Source organism: Anguilla anguilla, chromosome 11, assembly GCF_013347855.1.
Source record: "Anguilla anguilla isolate fAngAng1 chromosome 11, fAngAng1.pri, whole genome shotgun sequence".
NCBI lineage: Eukaryota > Metazoa > Chordata > Actinopteri > Anguilliformes > Anguillidae > Anguilla > Anguilla anguilla.
The window spans coordinates 2,742,378-2,761,572 of NC_049211.1; the positions used below are offsets into that span (position 1 = coordinate 2,742,378).

Sequence of the window (19,195 nt, forward strand, 5' to 3'; positions counted from 1 at the left end):
CGCTTTTATCCAAAGCGACGTACAAAAAGTGCATTTCATGGTCATAGACAACTACAAAACCCAGGTTCAATAAGATACAATACTTATTTTGTACAGCTATTTCTAGCCAAGAACACCGTTTAGTTCACACAGTGAACACTATTCTGACCTAACATCTGCAATACCAACTAGGCAGAAGAACATTTTAATCACAGATTATCCAAGGTGGACAGTGTTGCTGATTGGCTACATGTTTTCCTGTGAAAAGCCTTTTCGACCGCTGTGTGATTTAGTAACTGGGCTGGCCTTTGGGGCGAGCGTGGGAGTTATTGCACCCTCTCAGGCATCAGCTCAGGCCAGCCCCTGCACAGGTCCACAGGATCTGTCTAACACTGAATTCTAATAGCACCGATGCAAACTTGGCACACAGCACCACCTGGCCCAATCAGCTCTCGTCTCTGTCCTTAAATATGAATGGCTGAAGTAAATGAGACGGTGACCTTTAGTCGGTAAATCTGAGGGATGCTTTTCCTTTCGCCTGGTGCCACTGGGCCTCTTGGGCTGCAGATTTACGGTGGCAAAGCCGTCCCGTCACCAGCTGTGGTACGGGTCTACTTTACGTTTACGGCGTTTAGCAGATGGTGCTGTCCGCAGAGCTACTCACACTGCAGTTACGCGGCTGGGTATTTTACTGAGCCGTTCAGGTTAGGGACACACCAGGGACCCCGCTCTGTAGCCTTGGAGTAGCCAGCACAGGCCCCCTAATCATTACTCTGTAGTGCTCTTTAAGGGCCAACAGGCCATCGCCGTTTTTCTGTGATACGTGCTGTGATTTTGAGTTTTACATGCTGTGATTTTGAGTTTTACGTGCTGTGATTTTGAGTTTTACGTGCTGTGGTTTTTGTGTTCTATTTGTTGTGATTTTGTGTATTGCACTTGATGTTGTTTACGTGGCACCAACGGAATAATAATTAAGTTTAAAATAAAGTAGGGGAAACACAGCCAATTGGTAATTAAAAAACACATTCGATTTTAATGACAAATCTGCCTTTTTTCTGGAGCGGGACAGAAAGCATAGTAATAGGTCTGTTATCTGCTCGTGACCCCCTGACCCCTGACCCTTGACCCCATGACCCCCTGACCTCCCGACCCCTGACCCCCAACCCCCTGCTTTTCAGATGACCCACGTGTTCCGGGACTACGGGCGGGGCGTGTGCTTCGTCAGGTTCTGTCACGGGGGAAGAGACACGAAGGGCTGGAAGCAATGGTTTGGGATCCGGGTCACCAACAGCAGCGTGGAGATCTGCCCCGCAGCCGACAGCGCCGCCTTGTGGCGGGAGAGGTGCAGGCGGGACAGGATTCGGCCCCACGACATCACCAGACCCCCCACTGACTGGCCACTCTTATACTCCCTGTGCAAAAAGAGGCGGAACCTGCTAAAAAACCCCAGCGCTGATGGTGGGTGGGGGTGGTTGGCAGTCGGCGGATGGATTGGGTGGATGGGGGGGTGATGATAGATGGTTGGATGGATGGATTGATGGATGGGAGGAGGGGCGGTTGGCAGATGCCAGATGGATTGGGTGGATGAGGGGGCGATGGATGGATGGATGGAGGGGCAGATGGACTGGGTGGGTGAAAGAAAGAAGGAAAGAAAGAACAAAATTGAGAAAGAGGACTGCTATGATAAAGCTAGAATAATTTTTTTGTTTTTCCACCTCTCCTTTTCATGTCCTTAAGAGGGATTCGATGGATGGCAGATTTTGGAGAACGGGGGCGATAAGTGGGGCATACAACCCATAGTTAAGTATCATCCTGAGGGAACGGCCACTAAGTGTTTTACTACTTCCTACCGGTGAGTATCCCGTCTGCCAAAGTGCCTGAGCTCTGCCTCTGTCCTTCTGCCTCGTTGCGTTACGACATGTCTTGTGTTTTCATTCTAGACTCTGTAAGAAGTGTCAGCTAATAGACCTGGTGAAGGAGGAATACAGTCAGTCGGTCATGGATGAGAATCAGCCTCTTATTGTCATATCTGACTGGTGAGGGAACCTTCCACAACGTGTGTTTATTTTCATTCTCCAAACACTGGCCACACAATGAATGCTCACCTAATGAATTACACATATTTGTGTGTGTGTGTGTGTGTGGCAGGTACTCATCTCGCGAGGACTGTGGAAGCATATATGAGATTTGTGTGGAGCTGCTCAGCCAAAACAAGGAGGTCATCCGTAAGTTCTGTCCAGAACCCGTCTACATGAAGGAGCCGATTGACCCGATTTGGCAACAGGTGAGAGAGACCAGCTTTGCATGCATTTTAGTTGATTATCGTTTCATAGAAAGACGTGATCTTGCTCTGAAAGATGTAGATTTAAAAGCGGACGCAGAAATATGGATCTTATTTCTTGACTTTTGTTATCTGAAAAAATGGACACAAATTTTTTTACAGTGCATTACATTTATTTGGCATACACTTTTATCCAAAGCGACGTACAAAAAGTGCATTTCATGGTCATAGACAACTACTAAACCCAAGTTCAATAAGATACAATACTTATTTTGTACAGCTATTTCTAGCCAAGAACACTAGTTCACACAGTGAACACTATTCTGACCTAACATCTGCAAACCAACTAGGCAGAAGAACATTTTAATCACAGATTATCCAAGGTGGACAGTGTTGCTGCTTGGCTACACGTTTTCCTGTGAAAAGCCTTTTCGACCGCTGTGTGATTTAGCTAATACCTGGGCTGGCCTTTGGGGTGAGCGTGGGAGTTATTGCACCCTCTCAGGCATCAGCTCAGGCCAGCCCCTGCACAGGTCCACAGGATCTGTCTAACACAGAATTCTAATTGCACCGATGCAAACTTGGCACACAGCACCACCCGGCCCAATCAGCTCTCCTCTCTGTCCTTAAATATGAATGGCTGAAGTAAATGAGACGGCGTCCTTTAGTCAGTAAATCTGAGCGATGCTTTTCCTTTCGCCTGGTGCCACTGGGCCTCTTGGGCTGCAGATTTACGGTGGCAAAGCCGTCCCGTCACCAGCTGTGGTACGGGTCTACTTTACGTTTACGGCGTTTAGCAGATGGTGCAGTCTGCAGAGCTACTCGCTCGGTCGTACACACACTGCAGTTACGCGGCTGGGTATTTTACTGAGCCGTTCAGGTTAGGGACACACCAGGGACCCCGCTCTGTAGCCTTGGAGTAGCCAGCACAGGCCCGCTAATCATTACTCTGTAGTGCTCTTTAAGGGCCAACAGGCCATCGCCGTATTTCTGGGATACGTGCTGTGATTTTGAGTTTTACGTGCTTTTTGTGTTCCATTTGTTGTAATTGTGTATTGTGCTTGATGATGTTTACGTGGCACCAACGGAATAATAATTAAGTTTAAAATAAAGTAGGGGAGAAACAGCCAATTGGTAATTAAAAAACACATCCAATTAAATGACAAATTTGCCTTTTCTCAGGAGCTGGACGGAAAGCATAGCAATAGGTCTGTTATCTGCTAGTGACGCCTGACCCCTGACCCCCCGACCCCCTGCTGCCTGCCCTGTGCTTTCAGATGACCTACGTGTTCCGGGACTACGGGCGGGGCGTGCGTTTCGTCAGGTTCTGTCACGGGGGGAAGGACCTAAAGTGCTGGGCCGGCAAGTACGGGATCCGGATCACCAACAGCAGCGTGGAGATCTGCCCCTCAGCGCTTGTCTGAGTTTGGCCACGCCCCCACCCCACCTCGCTGCGCCCCTCCCCTCCCCTCCGGAGGGAGGTTTGACTGACGCTTCTCCCCAGAACAGCTACGGTGCCTTCGCCCCTGAAACGATTCCTCCTGAGGAACGCCCGTTTCACTTTAACCTGCTCCTGGCGTACCTGTGTATCCTAAGACTGCGTTATTATAACTGCTCTATAGCAGCAAGCAGAATGTATTGGGGTGGCAGTGGCAGTGCAGTATACTAAGGAGTTGGTCGTGTAACCTGAAGGTCATAGGTTCGATTCCCAGGTTGGACACTCTTGAGCCTGTCACCGAACCTGCACAGCTTCAGTGTATATATATCCACCTGTATAAATGGATGCGATGTTAATGCTATGTAAAAAGTAGTGTAAGTCACTCTGGATAAGAGCGTCCGCTAAATGCCTGTGTTACGATCAGCCCCTGGCCAGTCGCAACATAAACGAGAATCGCGCAAAATAGTCGCAATTCAAAAATCTTTAATTAAAGAACACTACAAAAGAACAAAAATGCGCAGTGTAGCCAGACTGCAGGTTGTTCTCTGAATGGAGAGAGAGAGCGAGCATCAGCCAGAGGGCCCCTTAAGTAGGACCCCTTCCAGGTGACACCCATTTCCTATTAGGAAGACAAACAAATGGTGCAACACCACATTCAGCCACTAGGGCACAAGGTCAGGGAACCATAACACCCCCACCACCAAATAGTGACACCAGTCACCACCAAAACAGTCACAAATCAGGCAAAATATATAATACACCATCATACAACTAAACATACATATATACAGGGACTCGGACCCTACTACTACCCACCAACCAGTGCCCACTCACCGACCCGTATCTCCATCCCAACACGTCCAACGACCCCGGCGCCTGGGAAAGTTGAAACAGAAGGGAGAAGCAAGGCATAGAGAGTGACCGGGAGATGGAGAGAGGACAAGAGACCCAAAAAGAGAGTCGCCCTACACCCTCGACAACGCATCAGCTAGAACGTTGTCTTTACCACGGATATGAACAATCTCAAGGTTGAATGCTTGGAGTATAAGGCTCCAGCGCATCAACCTCTGATTTGACCTACAAATAGCCTCAACCTTTGCTCCTACGGGACGCACTTGCCCCCTGCCAATGACCTTACCCAAGTAGGTTACAGTAGCTCTACCAAACTCACACTTTGCAAGGTTAATGGTAAGGTTAGCAACCAACAGACGGTCAAAAAGCTCTCGTATATGACCCAAATGTGTGGACCACGAGGAGCTAAAAACCACCACATCATCCAGATATGCCTCACCACCAGGGTCGAACTTCCGGACCCAAACCAGCGTTTCATTTTTCCCTGAGCAACTTCTAGGTTCTGCTTGGCCAAGTCACTGGCTCGGTGTAATTGAGAGCGAAATTTGCTGACGTACTCCAACAAATTATGCTGAGGCGTTTCCTTCAGCCACTGGTCCCTCAACAGGGCCAGAGGACCACGCACCGTGTGACCAAACACCAATTCCGCAGGACTGAACCCTAAAGACTCCTGCACTACCTCTCTGGATGCAAAAACCAACCAGGGGATGCCCTCCTCCCAATCCTTCCCAAGCTCCAAACAGTAAGTGCGAAGCATAGTCTTAAAGGTTTGGTGAAACCTTTCTAAGCCCCCCCTGGCTCTCAGCATAAGCACTGGAGACATTATGATTGATTTGGAGCTGTTGAAGGACTTGGGCAAAAACATGTGACATGAAGTTGGTTCCCTGGTCGCTTTGAATGACCCTAGGGAGGCCGAAAACAGAGAAGAACTTGATTAAGGCTTTGATGACTGCTTTTGCAGTAATCTTCCGCAGAGGGACAGCCTCTGGGAAGCGAGTAGTAGCAGCACACATGATTGTGAATAAGTCCTGATGGCCCCCTTTTGACCGTGGAAGAGGCCCAACACAATCCAGAATTATATGCTAAAAGGGCTCTCCGACTACTGGGATTGGGTAAAGGGGTGCAGGAGGAATGGTCTGGTTAGGTTTCCCGGTAACCTGACAGACATGACACGTTTTACATAATTTCACCACATCCCGCTTTAAGCCGGGCCAAAAGAAATGCCGAAGGATGCAATTGTGTTTTATTAATCCCTAGATGTCCGGCTAAACCATCGTGAGCCACACTCAACCTCGTTTCTGTAGTTAGATGGAATTACTAAGAAATTACCTTCCACTCATCAGGAACATCATGCAGCCTCCATGTCCTCATCAACACTTCATCCCTAAGGAAATATCCTTGGGGCACAGCATCAATCTCCTGATCAGGAGACACAGACTCAGAGACACAAGGGTTGGATCAGCCTTCTGAGCAGAGATTAATTGTGCTCGAGATAGTGGCATGTCACAAATGGTGGTTCTCACAGTATCACCCTTCTCTGGAACAAGGTCTTCAGATGTCTTGACCGTGGGGAGAAAGACAGACTGAGTCAGACATTTCAGGGTGCCCAAAAAACGTCACAAAGGTCGTCAAAACACTCTTCCTGCAAGTCGCTAGCATCACATTGCTTTGCCATAGCACGAGTGACAGCACATGTAGGGAAAACATCAGGATATTTCTGTTCCAACTCATCTGGACCCTCACACACCAATGGCACAGACAACTTCAGGTGGAGTGTCAGATTGTCTCCAAACATTTCCACCTGCCAGATCATTCCCCAAAATAAATGTAACACCAGGCACGGGGAGGGACGGTCACACTCACTACGACACTGCCAGTCACTAGGTCAGAAATTAAATCAATGCAATGTAAGGGCACGTCAACAAAGCCCATCTCAAACCCTTGGATTAAAACACTCGTGCCAGTGGAGGTCTGTTCAGACAGGGGTAAAACTCCTAAGGACTGAGCAGCGCCTGTGTCTGAGGATACAGACTGGTGCATTTCCACCCTGCCCAGGTATTGACAGAGCCATTCGTGAGAAATGGAGTGTAATTCTTTTGAGTACTGGAGCATTTGGATGGTGAGACATGGAATTCAGGTTCAGCAACGCCACAAGAAGTCAAAGGACCTACCAGGCCAACAGATTTTGCACCCTGCTGTTTTTTCCTGAGACTAAAGCAATTGGAGATCCTATGTCCTGTCTTTTTGCAGTAAAAACAGACTCCATCAGGGTATTTACCCACAGGGCTAGACTTATCAGCCAGTGGCACAGATGGCACCGGGCCAGTGGAAGTGGGCTTGAAGGAACGAAAACCCCCTTGATGTCTGTCTTTGCCCTCATTACGATGTTTTTCCCCCAAACACAATCTTATGGGTCAACACAAATTCATCAGCAAGGACGGCAGCTTCTGACACCTTGATTACTTTTTGTTCATTGAGACAAGTGGTAATGGCCTCAGGCAGACCATTCTTAAACTCCTCCAGAACCATCATCTCACGGAGTTGTTCCCTAGTCTCAACCTTCTGAGATCGACACCACCTATCAAACAACTGCCCCTTCTCCCTTGCAAACTCCACATAAGTGTGTTTATCCTGCTTAGCATAGCGTCGGAACTTCTGTCGGTATGCTTCAGGTACCAGTTCATATGTACGCAAGATGGCAGCCCGGACTAAATCATAATCAGCACTGTCTTCAAATGATAAAGTTGAATATGCCTCTTGGGCCTTACCATTAAGGACACATTGCAGCAACAAAGTCCATACATCCTTCGGCCAATTTAAAGAGGTGGCCACTCTCAAAATGAGAAAAGTACCCCTCTACCTCTTTCTGAAAACGGAGGAACCATACGAATATGCCTACCTACCTCAAATGCAACAGGAGGGGTAGTCTTCTTGCCTTCAATATCTAACCTCTTCATCTCCAAATCTGCCTCTTTTGCTGCTTCTAGCCTTTTCATTTCCAATTCCCGATCAAGTAATTGTAATTTCAAAGTAACCTCAGACTCGGTGAGTCGCGAGGGGGACTCCTGTTTAGCTCTAAGGACCCTCATCTCAGTTAGAATAGCCTTCAAAGTGTTAACAACGTTGGCTCCAAGTCGTTTATCACTACTAGAAATCTCAATTTCGTAATATTCTGCAATTTTAAACAGCTGCTCTTTAGTAAATTCCTCTAGCAGGTCCTCAGAGGGATCATCAAAAAAACGTCTGAATGTCAACAGTAGACATCTTAAGATCTAATCCCAACTAATGCAGTCAAGAATCCTAGAACAATCAGAACCACTCACCTACGAAAACACTAACACATCAAGAGGCTAAAAAAATAGAATTGGATCAGCGCCCCAGCACCACAACAGCAGTAATAGTGTAGCAATCAACACTAAACTACCAATACCACAGGTTACACAAAAGGCTATAGGAAGGCAAAACAAGTACTGTTATTCTAATCAAAGTACCAAAGCACAAGAAAAGCGTTACAGTACAATATCAACAGTATCACAACAAGTAGCCTAACCATTCAGCTTTACAGCTACAGCACAAAACGCAAGTGCAGGGACAACCGCACACAAAACCACTATGAAGCAGCCAATATCAAGGCATCAATGTAAAAATTACCTAATTTTACAAGCTTACAAAGTAGTTACAAGCGATGCACAAAATTGCTACACTAGCATTATGTGACTAGCACTACGAATACAACCATTACCCAATTGTAGCATCAAAACCATCCTCGGTTACACGGGAATGGAGCACGAAAGTAGCTCAGATTTACTTACCGAGCGCTGATATTGCTCTCTCGGAAAAACACACGGAAGTAATTCTAACACGGCTCACAGCCACCACGGCTTGAAAGAACACGAGTCACAGTTCGCAAGTCGAAATGTGAACACGCTAAGTTTGCAGCTAGTACGAGCACGAACAAACGAACGACCATGAACATGGAAATATCACTAATTAACATGCGAACACAGCTACCGATTGCTTAATCAAACAAACTGCAAAGGTAGAAGTGTAGCAAATTTCCATACTCACCCCCAAACACAACCACAAGCTCTCTCGTCCTAGCGTCCTCCGCTTGAGCAAAATCACAGGTGATACTAATCACAATAAGCTGAGTCACTATACGTTGACTTCCCCCAGGTCCTAACTATCTAGTAGGAACGAAAATGTAACTAAAACCTAACAGTCTTCAGTGTAGTTACCGGGCTCGAGGCGGCTTTTAAACGCAAAACCCGTGAACGCAAATGAGACCAATTGAATAGTCGCTCACGCCGAACCGGAGCGTACCCCCACCCAGAGTTAACACCAAAAATAAGAAAGGCAAAATAACAAAAGTGACAAGCCCGAAGGACATGCCCGACGACTATAATTACCGCAAACGCGGAGAACTTTAATATCAAAACTGTGCTCAAGCGAGATACAAACTAGAGAGAATACATACCGGATCAGCAGATCCCGGACGAGCCCCCAATTATGTTACGATCAGCCCCTGGCCAGTCGCAACATAAACGAGAATCACGCAAAATAGTCGCAATTCAAAAATCTTTCATTAAAGAACACTACAAAAGAACAAAAAATGCGCAGTGTAGCCAGACTGCAGGTTGTTCTCTGAATGGAGAGAGAGAGTGAGCATCAGCCAGAGGGCCCCTTAAGTAGGACCCCTTCCAGGTGACACCCATTTCCTATTAGGAAGACAATCAAACAAATGTCGCAACACCACATTCAGCCACTAGGGCACAAGGTCAGGGAACCATAACAGCCTGTAATGTCTGAAAGACTGCAAGATCACAGCGGTCCAGTGCACTTTGGTGAGGAACCATCAGTAATTATGAGTATCTGTACTGTGAATATGTATGTCTATGACACCACTGACATATAATTATTTTAAAAAGACATTCCAAGAGCTCTGTGTTACTGTCATAAAGGGAGGGAAACAAGGTGCCAAAAACAGGGTGAGAAAAACTGACACAACTGCTATTCAGGAAACATTATATATACGTATATATATATGTGTATTGCTCATTAATCTTTTTCTCTCTGAGCAGTTGCATTAGTATGAAAAAATGTGCTTTTCAACCCCCTGTTTCATCTGCTGTTTATTTCATGCACCTTTTTAAATTAGGATTTAGAAAAGCTGCATTTATTTGTATTTATCCTTGATAAAATGCGTCATTAATAAAATTTCATACAGGTTTTTTATCATGATGCAAATGATTTGAGTTGTCCTGTTCATGTAATTGATGATACCTGTTTATTAGCATGTTATCTGACAACCTTCAGCATGAAGAGAACACAATGAATACATGTGCACTATTAATATAATATTTTTTTTTCTGTGCGAGTGTGCTTGTCTTCTCTCCCACTCTGGTGGACTGATTGTGTTCAGGCCCCGATTTGTCCTGGAATAAGCACTTTTTCAGGTTTCTTTTTCCAGACGAGTGATTGGCTGATGGCTGTCACATGGGGATTAAAGGCCTGTCTTGAGCTGTCATTCATGAGCTTATATATATGCAGATGACTCAGAGCATGAAAATGATTGGACTAATTAATTGATTAGGAAAAAAAAGTTGAGTTAATGTTAGCATGGAATTCAGAAACAAGACGTGTTCCACACCCCTGATTAAGCTATTAAAATCAGTAAAAACATATTGGGCCTTGATGACAACCAAAAAAAAAATGATACCATGTATTTTTAATGTAACTCATTGGTATGACATTTTACACACTCCTTAAATTTGGAGAATTTGTACTGAAAAATACAATTTTTTAATATGTCTTTTTCACCTTTTAAAACAGATGGTATTCATAATCAAAATGTATCAAAATATTTTTTCATAATAGTAAGCGCTTTCAGAAAGCAAATAGTTTGTGAAGTGTGGCCAAACTTCTTGGTGCCTTAACAGTTAAAAGAATTTGGCTTGAGAGTGTTTACCACCAGGGGTCCCCAGTGAGTCACTTGGTAGCGCTGGATGTCTGAAACAAGGTGGGTAGGGGTCAGATGTGTTCAACTGCACAACCAAAGAAGAGGTCAATGAGTGTTTTTTTATTCAATTTCCTTGCCAGGTGTGGATAAATAGTGGTAATCTGTATTCTTAATAGAGTTTGTAACGCCAGAATGCAATGTACTTGCGAGTCAGACCTGTGTACTTCCTTGAAAATCAAACTGGGGCGAAGAAGGTGAAGAAGAGAGTTGTTTGAAGAGAGTCCTACTTCTACCCTGTTCAGCTCTGTGTTCAGCGTTCTGCAGTGTTATTTCAGCCCATTCAAGCATCGAGTGTCCGCTCACTGGACTGGAAGCACAGCTCACCTCGTCCAGTCAACAGGACTGCAGTGTCAATCATAAATTTGCTAACGGCCAATTAATTACTACGGTTGACGTAAACAGTGGCTAGCTAGTGTAATTCGTGGGAACAGTCAGAGACGGGTTGATAATGAACAAACCGTCTCTGGTACATTTTTGACTACTAACCCGTGCCCATAGATTTCCACATCCGTAGCCACTGGACTGTTCTCCCGTCAGAGAAAACAAACGAGAACGTGACGCCATAAACTTTAAAATCGAAAGCAATTTCATTTTACGTTTAAAATCTGTCGGCAACGCGAATAATATCAAATAACCAGTAATTTATTTGTTTTTGTTCCTGAAACGGAAAACGATCGGCCAAAAAGTATGCGGATCCACATGTAAAAGTTGTTTTGACAGCTGTCTCGTCAGATCGAGTGCCACTAGCGGGAAGCTCGGGTAACTACACAACTGCGTCAACAGCGGTACTTTCCAGGGGAAAGTGAAAGAAAGCCAGCAGCGGAAGAAGGGGTCTCGTCTTGTTGGACACACTGTTTAATAGGTGCGCTGTATTTTCTACATGGATATCTGACACTTCCTAAACATCAGCTATATATCAGTGTCACAAAACGTCTAAATCGACAAGAATGTGAATGAATGTCCTATGTTTCTATCCTGCAGATCCCCTTCATCGCAGATGCATGCAGCAGGCCGCAAGAGAAAACGAATAGAAACCTTCGGCGTCAATAAAAAGTACAGGGGAATAGGTCAGTCTGTCGGGCCTGTCTCGGCTTCTTTCTCGCAAGAAGAGGGAGTAAGAGAATAACCGGGGTTATATTTCGGGGTACATTTCGTGTAAAAAATGCGGAAGGAATCGTTGCGAGCACAGCGACTTTAGCCAAGATGAAGAATGAACAAGAACGTAACGCACTTCACGTGATTAGCGAAGCTGCTGTCAAAACAAGAAACGAAACTTAAAAATGTTAGGCATACAACCGTTGTATTGAGATATTTGGACATAGCTACGAAGAAGTTTCAGTCTTCCGCATTAGACCACAGAGCGTAGCGAAGGGGGCAGTGGCGTGAAGGTACAGAACTACGAAAGAGTTTTGGAACGAGGTGCTCACTCGGTTACTGGCAGCAATGGGAGCATTGCGTGTTGGAGTCTTTCAAAATAAAAGTCCCGAACAAAATATATTGATAGTTTTTAAAAACGGACTCCCTTAATTATTTTCACTTACACAAATATGACACGCAGGCTAGAAGAGACTGTACAAATTATTTTGACAGATTATGAGAAAAAAAGTCATAAATATTGCACTAAAAGCCACACATTTACTTTTTCCAAAGTACATTATTATACCCTGTCAAATTTATGTGGTATGGATTTTTGCTGGCTTTCTCCTATGAGCGAAGTAATAAAGAAAATGTACAATGGGACACATATGGTAAATGCAATTACCTTCAACTGGAAAAACTGTACACTTTGTCAGTGAGTGGAGTAGAAATAAGGTTTAGAAATGGATTAACCGTCAAATACTTTTTGAAAAATCCCAGTTTCTCCCAAACCACTTGGCTACAGGCGGTCTGTTCAAATGATAAAATTGTGAAAGGACACTGCTCTCCTTTCTCTCTCTCCCTCTCCACCCCTCTGCCCTCTCCCTCTCCTCCCCCCCAGTATTCGGGGATGTTGCCTGTGCTCCTCCCTCCTGTGCTGGAGGAGGTGTTTGTGAACGTTCCGCCCAAGGAGGTGGTGTGCGTGTGTCGGCTGGTGTGCCGGGAGTGGAAGGAGGTGGCCGACAGCGCCGCCTTGTGGCGGGAGAGGTGCAGGCGGGACAGATTTCGGCCCCACGACATCACCAGACTCCCCACCGACTGGCGGCTCTTTTACTTCCAGTGCAAAAACAGGCGGAACCTGCTAAAGAACCCCAGCGCTGATGGTGGGTGGGGGTGGTCAGCAGTTGGCGGCTGGATTGGGTGGATGGGTGGGTGATGATAGATGGATGGATTGATGGATGGGAGGAGGGGCGGTTGGCAGATGCCAGATGGATTGGGTGGAAGAAGGGGTGATGGATGGATGGATGGAGGGGCAGATGGACTGGGTGGGTGAAAGAAAGAAAGAAAGAAAGAAAGAAAGAACGAAATTGAGAAAGAGGACTGCTATGATAAACCTAGAATATCTTTTTTGTTTTTCCACCTCTCCTTTTCGTGTCCTTAAGAGGGATACAACGGATGGCAGATTTTGGAGAACGGGGGCGATCAGTGGCGCATAGAGCCTTTACCTGAGACTCCTGACGGAACGGCCACTAGGTTTTTTGTTACTTCCTACTTGTGAGTATCCCGTCCGCCAAAGTGCCTGAGCACCGCCTCTGTCCTTCTGCCTTGTTGCGTTACGACATGTCTTGTGTTTTCATTCTAGACTCTGTAAGAAGTGCCAGCTAATAGACCTGGTGAAGGAGGGATACAGTCAGTTGTTCATGGATGAGATTCAGCCTGATATTGTCATATCTGACTGGTGAGGGAACCTTCCACAACGTGTGTTTATTTTCATTCTCCAAACAACGAATGCTCACCTAATGAATTACACATTTATGTGTGTGTATGCACGCACGCGTGTGCATGTGTGCATGTATGTATGCGTGTGTGTGCGTGCATGTGTGTGTTTGTATGTGTGTGCGTGTGTGTGTGTGTTTGCGTGCATGCGTGTATGTGTGTGTGTGTGTTTGTGTGTGCGCATGTCTGTGTGTGTGGCAGGTACGCGCCCCTCTGGGACTGTGGAAGCAAGTATGAGATTTGTGTGGAGCTGCTTAGCCAAAACAAGAAGGTCATCCGTAAGTTCTGTCCAGAACCCGTCTTCTTTGAGCAGTGGAATGACCAGAAGTGGCAACAGGTGAGAGAGACCAGCTTTGCAATCATTTTTTTAGTTGATTATCGTTTCATAGAAAGACATGATCTTGCTCTGAAAGATGTAGATTTACAAGCGGACGTAGAAACATGGATCTTATTCCTTGACTTTTGTTATCTGAAAAAACGGGCACAAATTTTTTTTTTGTTGAAAAAATTTTGAGTTTTACGTGCTGTGGTTTTTGTGTTCTATTTGTTGTGATTTTGTGTATTGTGCTTGATGTTGTTTACGTGGCACCAACAGAATAATAATTAAGTTTAAAATAAAGTAGGGGAAACACAGCCAGTTGGAAATTAAAAAACACGTTCAATTAAATGACAAATTTGGCTTTTCTCGGGAGCTGGACGGAAAGCATAGCAATAGGTCTGTTATCTGTTCCTGACTCCTGACCCCTGACCTCCGACCCCCTGCTGCCTGCCCTGTGCTTTCAGATGACCCACGTCTTCCGGGACTATGGGCAAGGCGTGTGCTTCGTCAGGTTCTGTCACGGGGGGATGGACACGCAGTACTGTCCCGGCTGGAACGGGATCCGGGTCACCAACAGCAGCGTGGAGATCTGCACCTCAGCCGACAGCGCCGCCTTGTGGCGGGAGAGGTGCAGGCGGGACAGGTTTCGGCCCCACAACATCACCAGGCGGAACCTGCTAAAGAACCCCAGCGCTGATGGTGGGTGGGGGTGGTTGGAAGTCGGCGGATGGATTGGGTGGATGGGGGGGTGATGATAGATGGATGGATTTATGGATGGGAGGAGGGGCCTTTGGCAGATGCCGGATGGGTTGGGAGGATGAGGGGGCGATGGATAGATGGACGGGAGGAGGGGCGGATGGACTGGGTGGGTGAAAGAAAGAAAGAACGAAATGGAGAAAGAGGACAGCTATGAAAAACCTAGAATATTTTTTTTGTTTTTACCCCCCTCTCCTTTTCGTGTCCTTAAGAGGGACTCAACAGATGGCAGATTTTGGAGAACGGGGGCGATCAGTGGCGCACAGAGCCTTTATTTGAGACTCCTGAGGGAACGGCCACTAAGTATTTTGTTACTTCCTACGAGTGAGTATCCCGTCCGCCCAAGTGCCTAAGCTCTGCCTCTGTCCTTCTGCCTCATTGCGTTACGACATGTCTTGTCTTTTCTTCCTAGTCCCTGTAAGAAGTGCCAGCTAATAGACCTGGTGAAGGAGGGATACAGTCAGTCGTTCATGGATGAGATTCAGCCTGATATTGTCATATCTGACTGGTGAGGGAACCTTCCACAACGTGTGTTTATTTTCATTCTCAAAACACTGGCCACACAATGAATGCTCACCTAATGAATTATACATTTATGTGTGTGTGTGTATGTATGCATGTGTATATGTGTGTGTTTGCGTGTATGTATGCATGTGTGTGCATACATGTGTTTGTGTGTATGTGTGAGTTTGCATGCGTATGTGTATGTTTGAGTGTATTTTTGCGTGCATGTGTGTGTGCGTGTGCGCGTTTGCGTGTTTGTGTGTGTGCGTGTCTGTGTGTGTGTGTGTGTGCGTGTGTGTGTGCGTGTGCGTGTGGGTGTGTGTGTGTGTGTGTGTGTGTGTGCGTGTGTGTGTGGCAGGTATGCACCCCGCTGGGACTGTGGAAGCATGTATGAGATTTGTGTGGAGCTGCTTAGCCGAAACAAGAAGGTCATCCGTAAGTTCTGTCCAGAACCCGTCGTCTATGAGCAGTGGAATGACCAGAAGTGGCAACAGGTGAGAGAGACCAGCTTTGCATGCATTTTAGTTGATTATCATTTCATAGAAAGACGTGATCTTGCTCTGAAAGATGTAGATTTAAAAGCGAACGCAGAAATTTGGATCTTATTTCTTGACTTTTGTTATCTGAAACAAATGCTTTTATCCAAAGCGACGTACAAAAAATGCATTTCATGGTCATAGACAACTACTAAACACAGGTTCAATAAGATACAATACTTATTTTGTACAGCTATTTCTAGCCAAGAACACCGTTTAGTTCACACAGTGAACACTATTCTGACCTAACCTCTGCAAAGCCAACTAGGCAGAAGAACATTTTAATCACAGATTATCCAAGGTGGACAGTGTTGTTGCTTGGCTACATGTTTTCCCATGAAAAGCCTTTTCGACCACTGTGTGATTTAGTAACCGGGCTGGCCTTTGGGGCGAGCGTGGGAGTTATTGCACCCTCTCAGGCATCAGCTCAGGCCAGCCCCTGCACAGGTCCACAAAATCTGTCTAACACAGAATTCTAATAGCACCGATGCAAACTTGGCACACAGCACCACCCGGCCCAATCAGCTCTCTTCTCTGTCCTTAAATATGAATGGCTGAAGTAGATGAAACGGTGACCTTCAGTCAGTAAATCTGAGGGATGCTTTTCCTTTCGCCTGGTGCCACTGGGCCTCTTGGGCTGCAGATTTAGGGTGGCAAAGCCGTCCCGTCACCAGCTGTGGTACGGGTCTACTTTACGTTTACGGCGTTTAGCAGATGGTGCTGTCCGCAGAGCTACTCGCTCGGTCGTACACACACTGCAGTTACGCGGCTGGGTATTTTACTGAGCCGTTCAGGTTAGGGACACACCAGGGACCCCGCTCTGTAGCCCTGGAGTAGCCAGCACAGGCCCGCTAATCATTACTCTGTAGTGCTCTTTAAGGGCCAACAGGCCATCGCCGTTTTTCTGTGATACGTGCTGTGATTTTGAGTTTTACGTGCTGTGATTTTGAGTTTTACATGCTGTGATTTTGAGTTTTACGTGCTGTGATTTTGTGTATTGTGCTTGATGTTAAGTGGCACCAACAGAATAATAATTAAGTTTAAAATAAAGCAGGGGAAACACAGCCAATTGGCAATTAAAAAACACATTCGTTTTAATGACAAATCTCGGGAGCAGAGGAAAAAGCATAGCGATAGGTCTGTTATCTGCTCATGACCCCCTGACCCCCCGACCTCTGACCCCGACCCCCTGCTGCCTGCCCTGTGCTTTCAGATGACCCACGTGTTCCGGGACTACGGGCTGGGCGTGCGTTTTGTCCGGTTCTGTCACGGGGGGAAGGACACGCAGTTCTGGAAGGGCTGGTTTGGGATCCGGGTCACCAAAAGCAGCGTGGAGATCTGCCCCTCAGCACCTGTCTGAGTTTGGGCCACGCCACAGGCTCGATTTCCTGGTTGGACACTCTTGAGCCTGTCATTGAACCTGCACAGCTTCAGTATATATATCCACCTGTATAAATGGATGCGATGTAAATGCTGTGTAAAAAGTAGTGTAAGTCACTCTGGATAAGAGCGTTCGCTAAATGCCTGTAATGTCTGACAGACTGCAAGGTCACAGTGGTCCAGTGCACTTTGGTGAGGAACCATCGGTAATTATGAAGGGAGAAAAGTATACTGTATGAGTATCTGTACTATGAACATGAAAGAATTAGTATGAAAGAATGTGCTTTTCAATCACCAATTTCATCTGTTTATTTCATACACCTTTTTAATTAGGTTTTTAAAAAGCTGCTTATGTTTGTATTTATCTTTGATAAAATGCATCATTAAGAATTTCATACAGGTTTTTTTATCATGATGCAAATGATTTGAGTTGTCCTGTTCATGTAAGTGATGACATCTGTTTATTAGTATGTTATCTGACGACCTTCAGCATGAAGACAGTGAATATATGTGCACTATTAATATAATAATTTCTTTTTCTGTGCGAGTGTGCTTGTCTTCTCTCCCACTCTGGTGGACTGATTGTGTTCAGGCCCCGATTTGTCCTGGAATAAGCACCTTTTCAGGTTTCTTTTTCCAGGCAAGTGATTGGCTGATGGTTCTCACATGGGGATTAAAGGCCTGTCTTGTGCAGTCATTCATGGGCTTATATTGCAGATAACAGTCAGCATGAAAAATTTTGGGCTAATTAATTAATTATGAGCAAAAGAAACACACCCCTGATTAAGCTATTAAAATCTGTAAAAAAAAAAAAAAATATTGGGCCTTGATGACAACCAAAACCAAAAAATGAGATACCATCTATTTTCGCAGCTATGCATGGCAAACTGTGGTCACTCACTCACTCACGGACGACCTTTGAGGGACGTTTTGTGGGACGCGCAGGTGGTGCCAGCTAAAATGTGCCTGCGGAAGTGAGTTGCGCCGTGGGTCTGGACGGTTATGTGCTTGTTAATGTAACTCATTGGAATGATATATTTTACGCGCTTCTTAAATTTGGAGAATTTGTACTGGAAAGAATATGATTTGATATGTTTTTTCCCCTTTAAAACAGATGGTATTCATCAAAATGTATCAAAACATGTTTTCATAATAGTAAGCCCACAACCCTGCTCAGGATAAGCGGGTATAGATAATGGATGGATGGATGGATAATAGTAAGTGCTTAAAGAAAGGAAATAGTTGGTGAAGTGTGGCCAATCTTCTTGGCGCCTTAACAGTTAAAAGAATTTGGCTTGAGAGTGTTTACCACCAGGGGTCCCCAGTGAGTCACTTGGTCGCGCTGGATGTCTGAAACAAGGTGGGTAGGGGTCAGATGTGTTCAACTGCACAACCAAAGAAGAGGTCAATGAGTGTTTTTTTACTCAATTTCCTTGCCGGGTGTGGATAAATAGTGGTAATCTGTATTCTTAATAGAGTTTGTAATCCCAGAATGCAATGTACTTGCGAGTCAGACTTGTGTACTTCCCTGAAAACCAAACTGGGGAAAAGAAGGTGAAGAGAGCTGTTAGAAGAGTCCTACTTCTACCCTGTTCAGCTCTGTGTTCAGCTTTGTTCAGCTCTGTGTTCAGCTGTGTTTGGCGTTCTGCAGTGTTATTTCAGTCCATACAAGCATCGTCGAGTGTCTGCTCACCCAAAAATAAAAATTATGGCCCTGTTAAAGATCAATTAAAAATCCATTTATTCCGTTAAGTGACTAATTATTTATTCAGGTTGATCTTATTTCAGTCCCGTGCGCTGGTGTTGAAATACTGAGAGATCTACTGGCTGGACGTGACGACCCTACCCCCCCTCACACCCCCGACCCTAGAGAGCTGGAGAGGGGTGAACAGTTGCTCTTTTTTACCTGTGGTTGACGGGACATTCAGAATGTGTACCCCCACCGGTCCCCAGAGCTGTTAAGCGGGAGCTGTTTCTCATTAGCGCTGTTTGTTTTGGCGGGGGCACACCCAGCACCAGGGTCCTGCTGAGCGATGCAGGGGCACGGTCCGAAACACGCGTGTGCCAAAGGGTACCGGATTTACATTTTGGAAAGCAAGCTGGCCCGTTCAGTTTGTGTGGGGCTGGTCTTTCTTGTATTGAAAGTTAAAAAAACAGATTCATCAGTGTTTTCATGCTCCCAAATAGTGATTGTTTTTTTTTTCTTCTTTCTGCTGGGTCATCAGGTTGCTCACACTGTTAAGATCTGAGCATTTGGTTACGTTTGCTACAGCTTTTA

At 45.7% G+C, this 19,195-nt stretch overlaps 1 protein-coding gene across 7 annotated transcripts in view; it reads left to right on the forward strand.

Moving 5' to 3' along the window:
* Window positions 1–17,461, forward strand: part of LOC118207545 (F-box only protein 44-like) — a 73,589-nt gene extending 56,128 nt beyond the window's left edge. For 4 of the 7 annotated variants that reach the window (XM_035381218.1, XM_035381220.1, XM_035381221.1 and 1 more), the window contains 9 exons: window positions 1,158–1,437; window positions 1,717–1,831; window positions 13,289–13,384; window positions 13,624–13,759; window positions 14,206–14,440; window positions 14,710–14,821; window positions 14,910–15,005; window positions 15,360–15,495; window positions 16,751–17,461. In XM_035381218.1, the coding sequence (XP_035237109.1) occupies window positions 1,158–1,437; window positions 1,717–1,831; window positions 13,289–13,384; window positions 13,624–13,759; window positions 14,206–14,440; window positions 14,710–14,821; window positions 14,910–15,005; window positions 15,360–15,495; window positions 16,751–16,897 (1,353 nt within the window). In that variant the 3' untranslated portion in view covers window positions 16,898–17,461. Of the gene's footprint in view, window positions 1–1,157; window positions 1,438–1,716; window positions 1,832–13,088; window positions 13,201–13,288; window positions 13,385–13,623; window positions 13,760–14,205; window positions 14,441–14,709; window positions 14,822–14,909; window positions 15,006–15,359; window positions 15,496–16,750 lie in introns of all 7 variants that reach the window. The other 3 variants (XM_035381223.1, XM_035381225.1, XM_035381219.1) reach the window with 3 other exon arrangements.
* The last annotated feature ends 1,734 nt before the right edge of the window (window positions 17,462–19,195 follow it).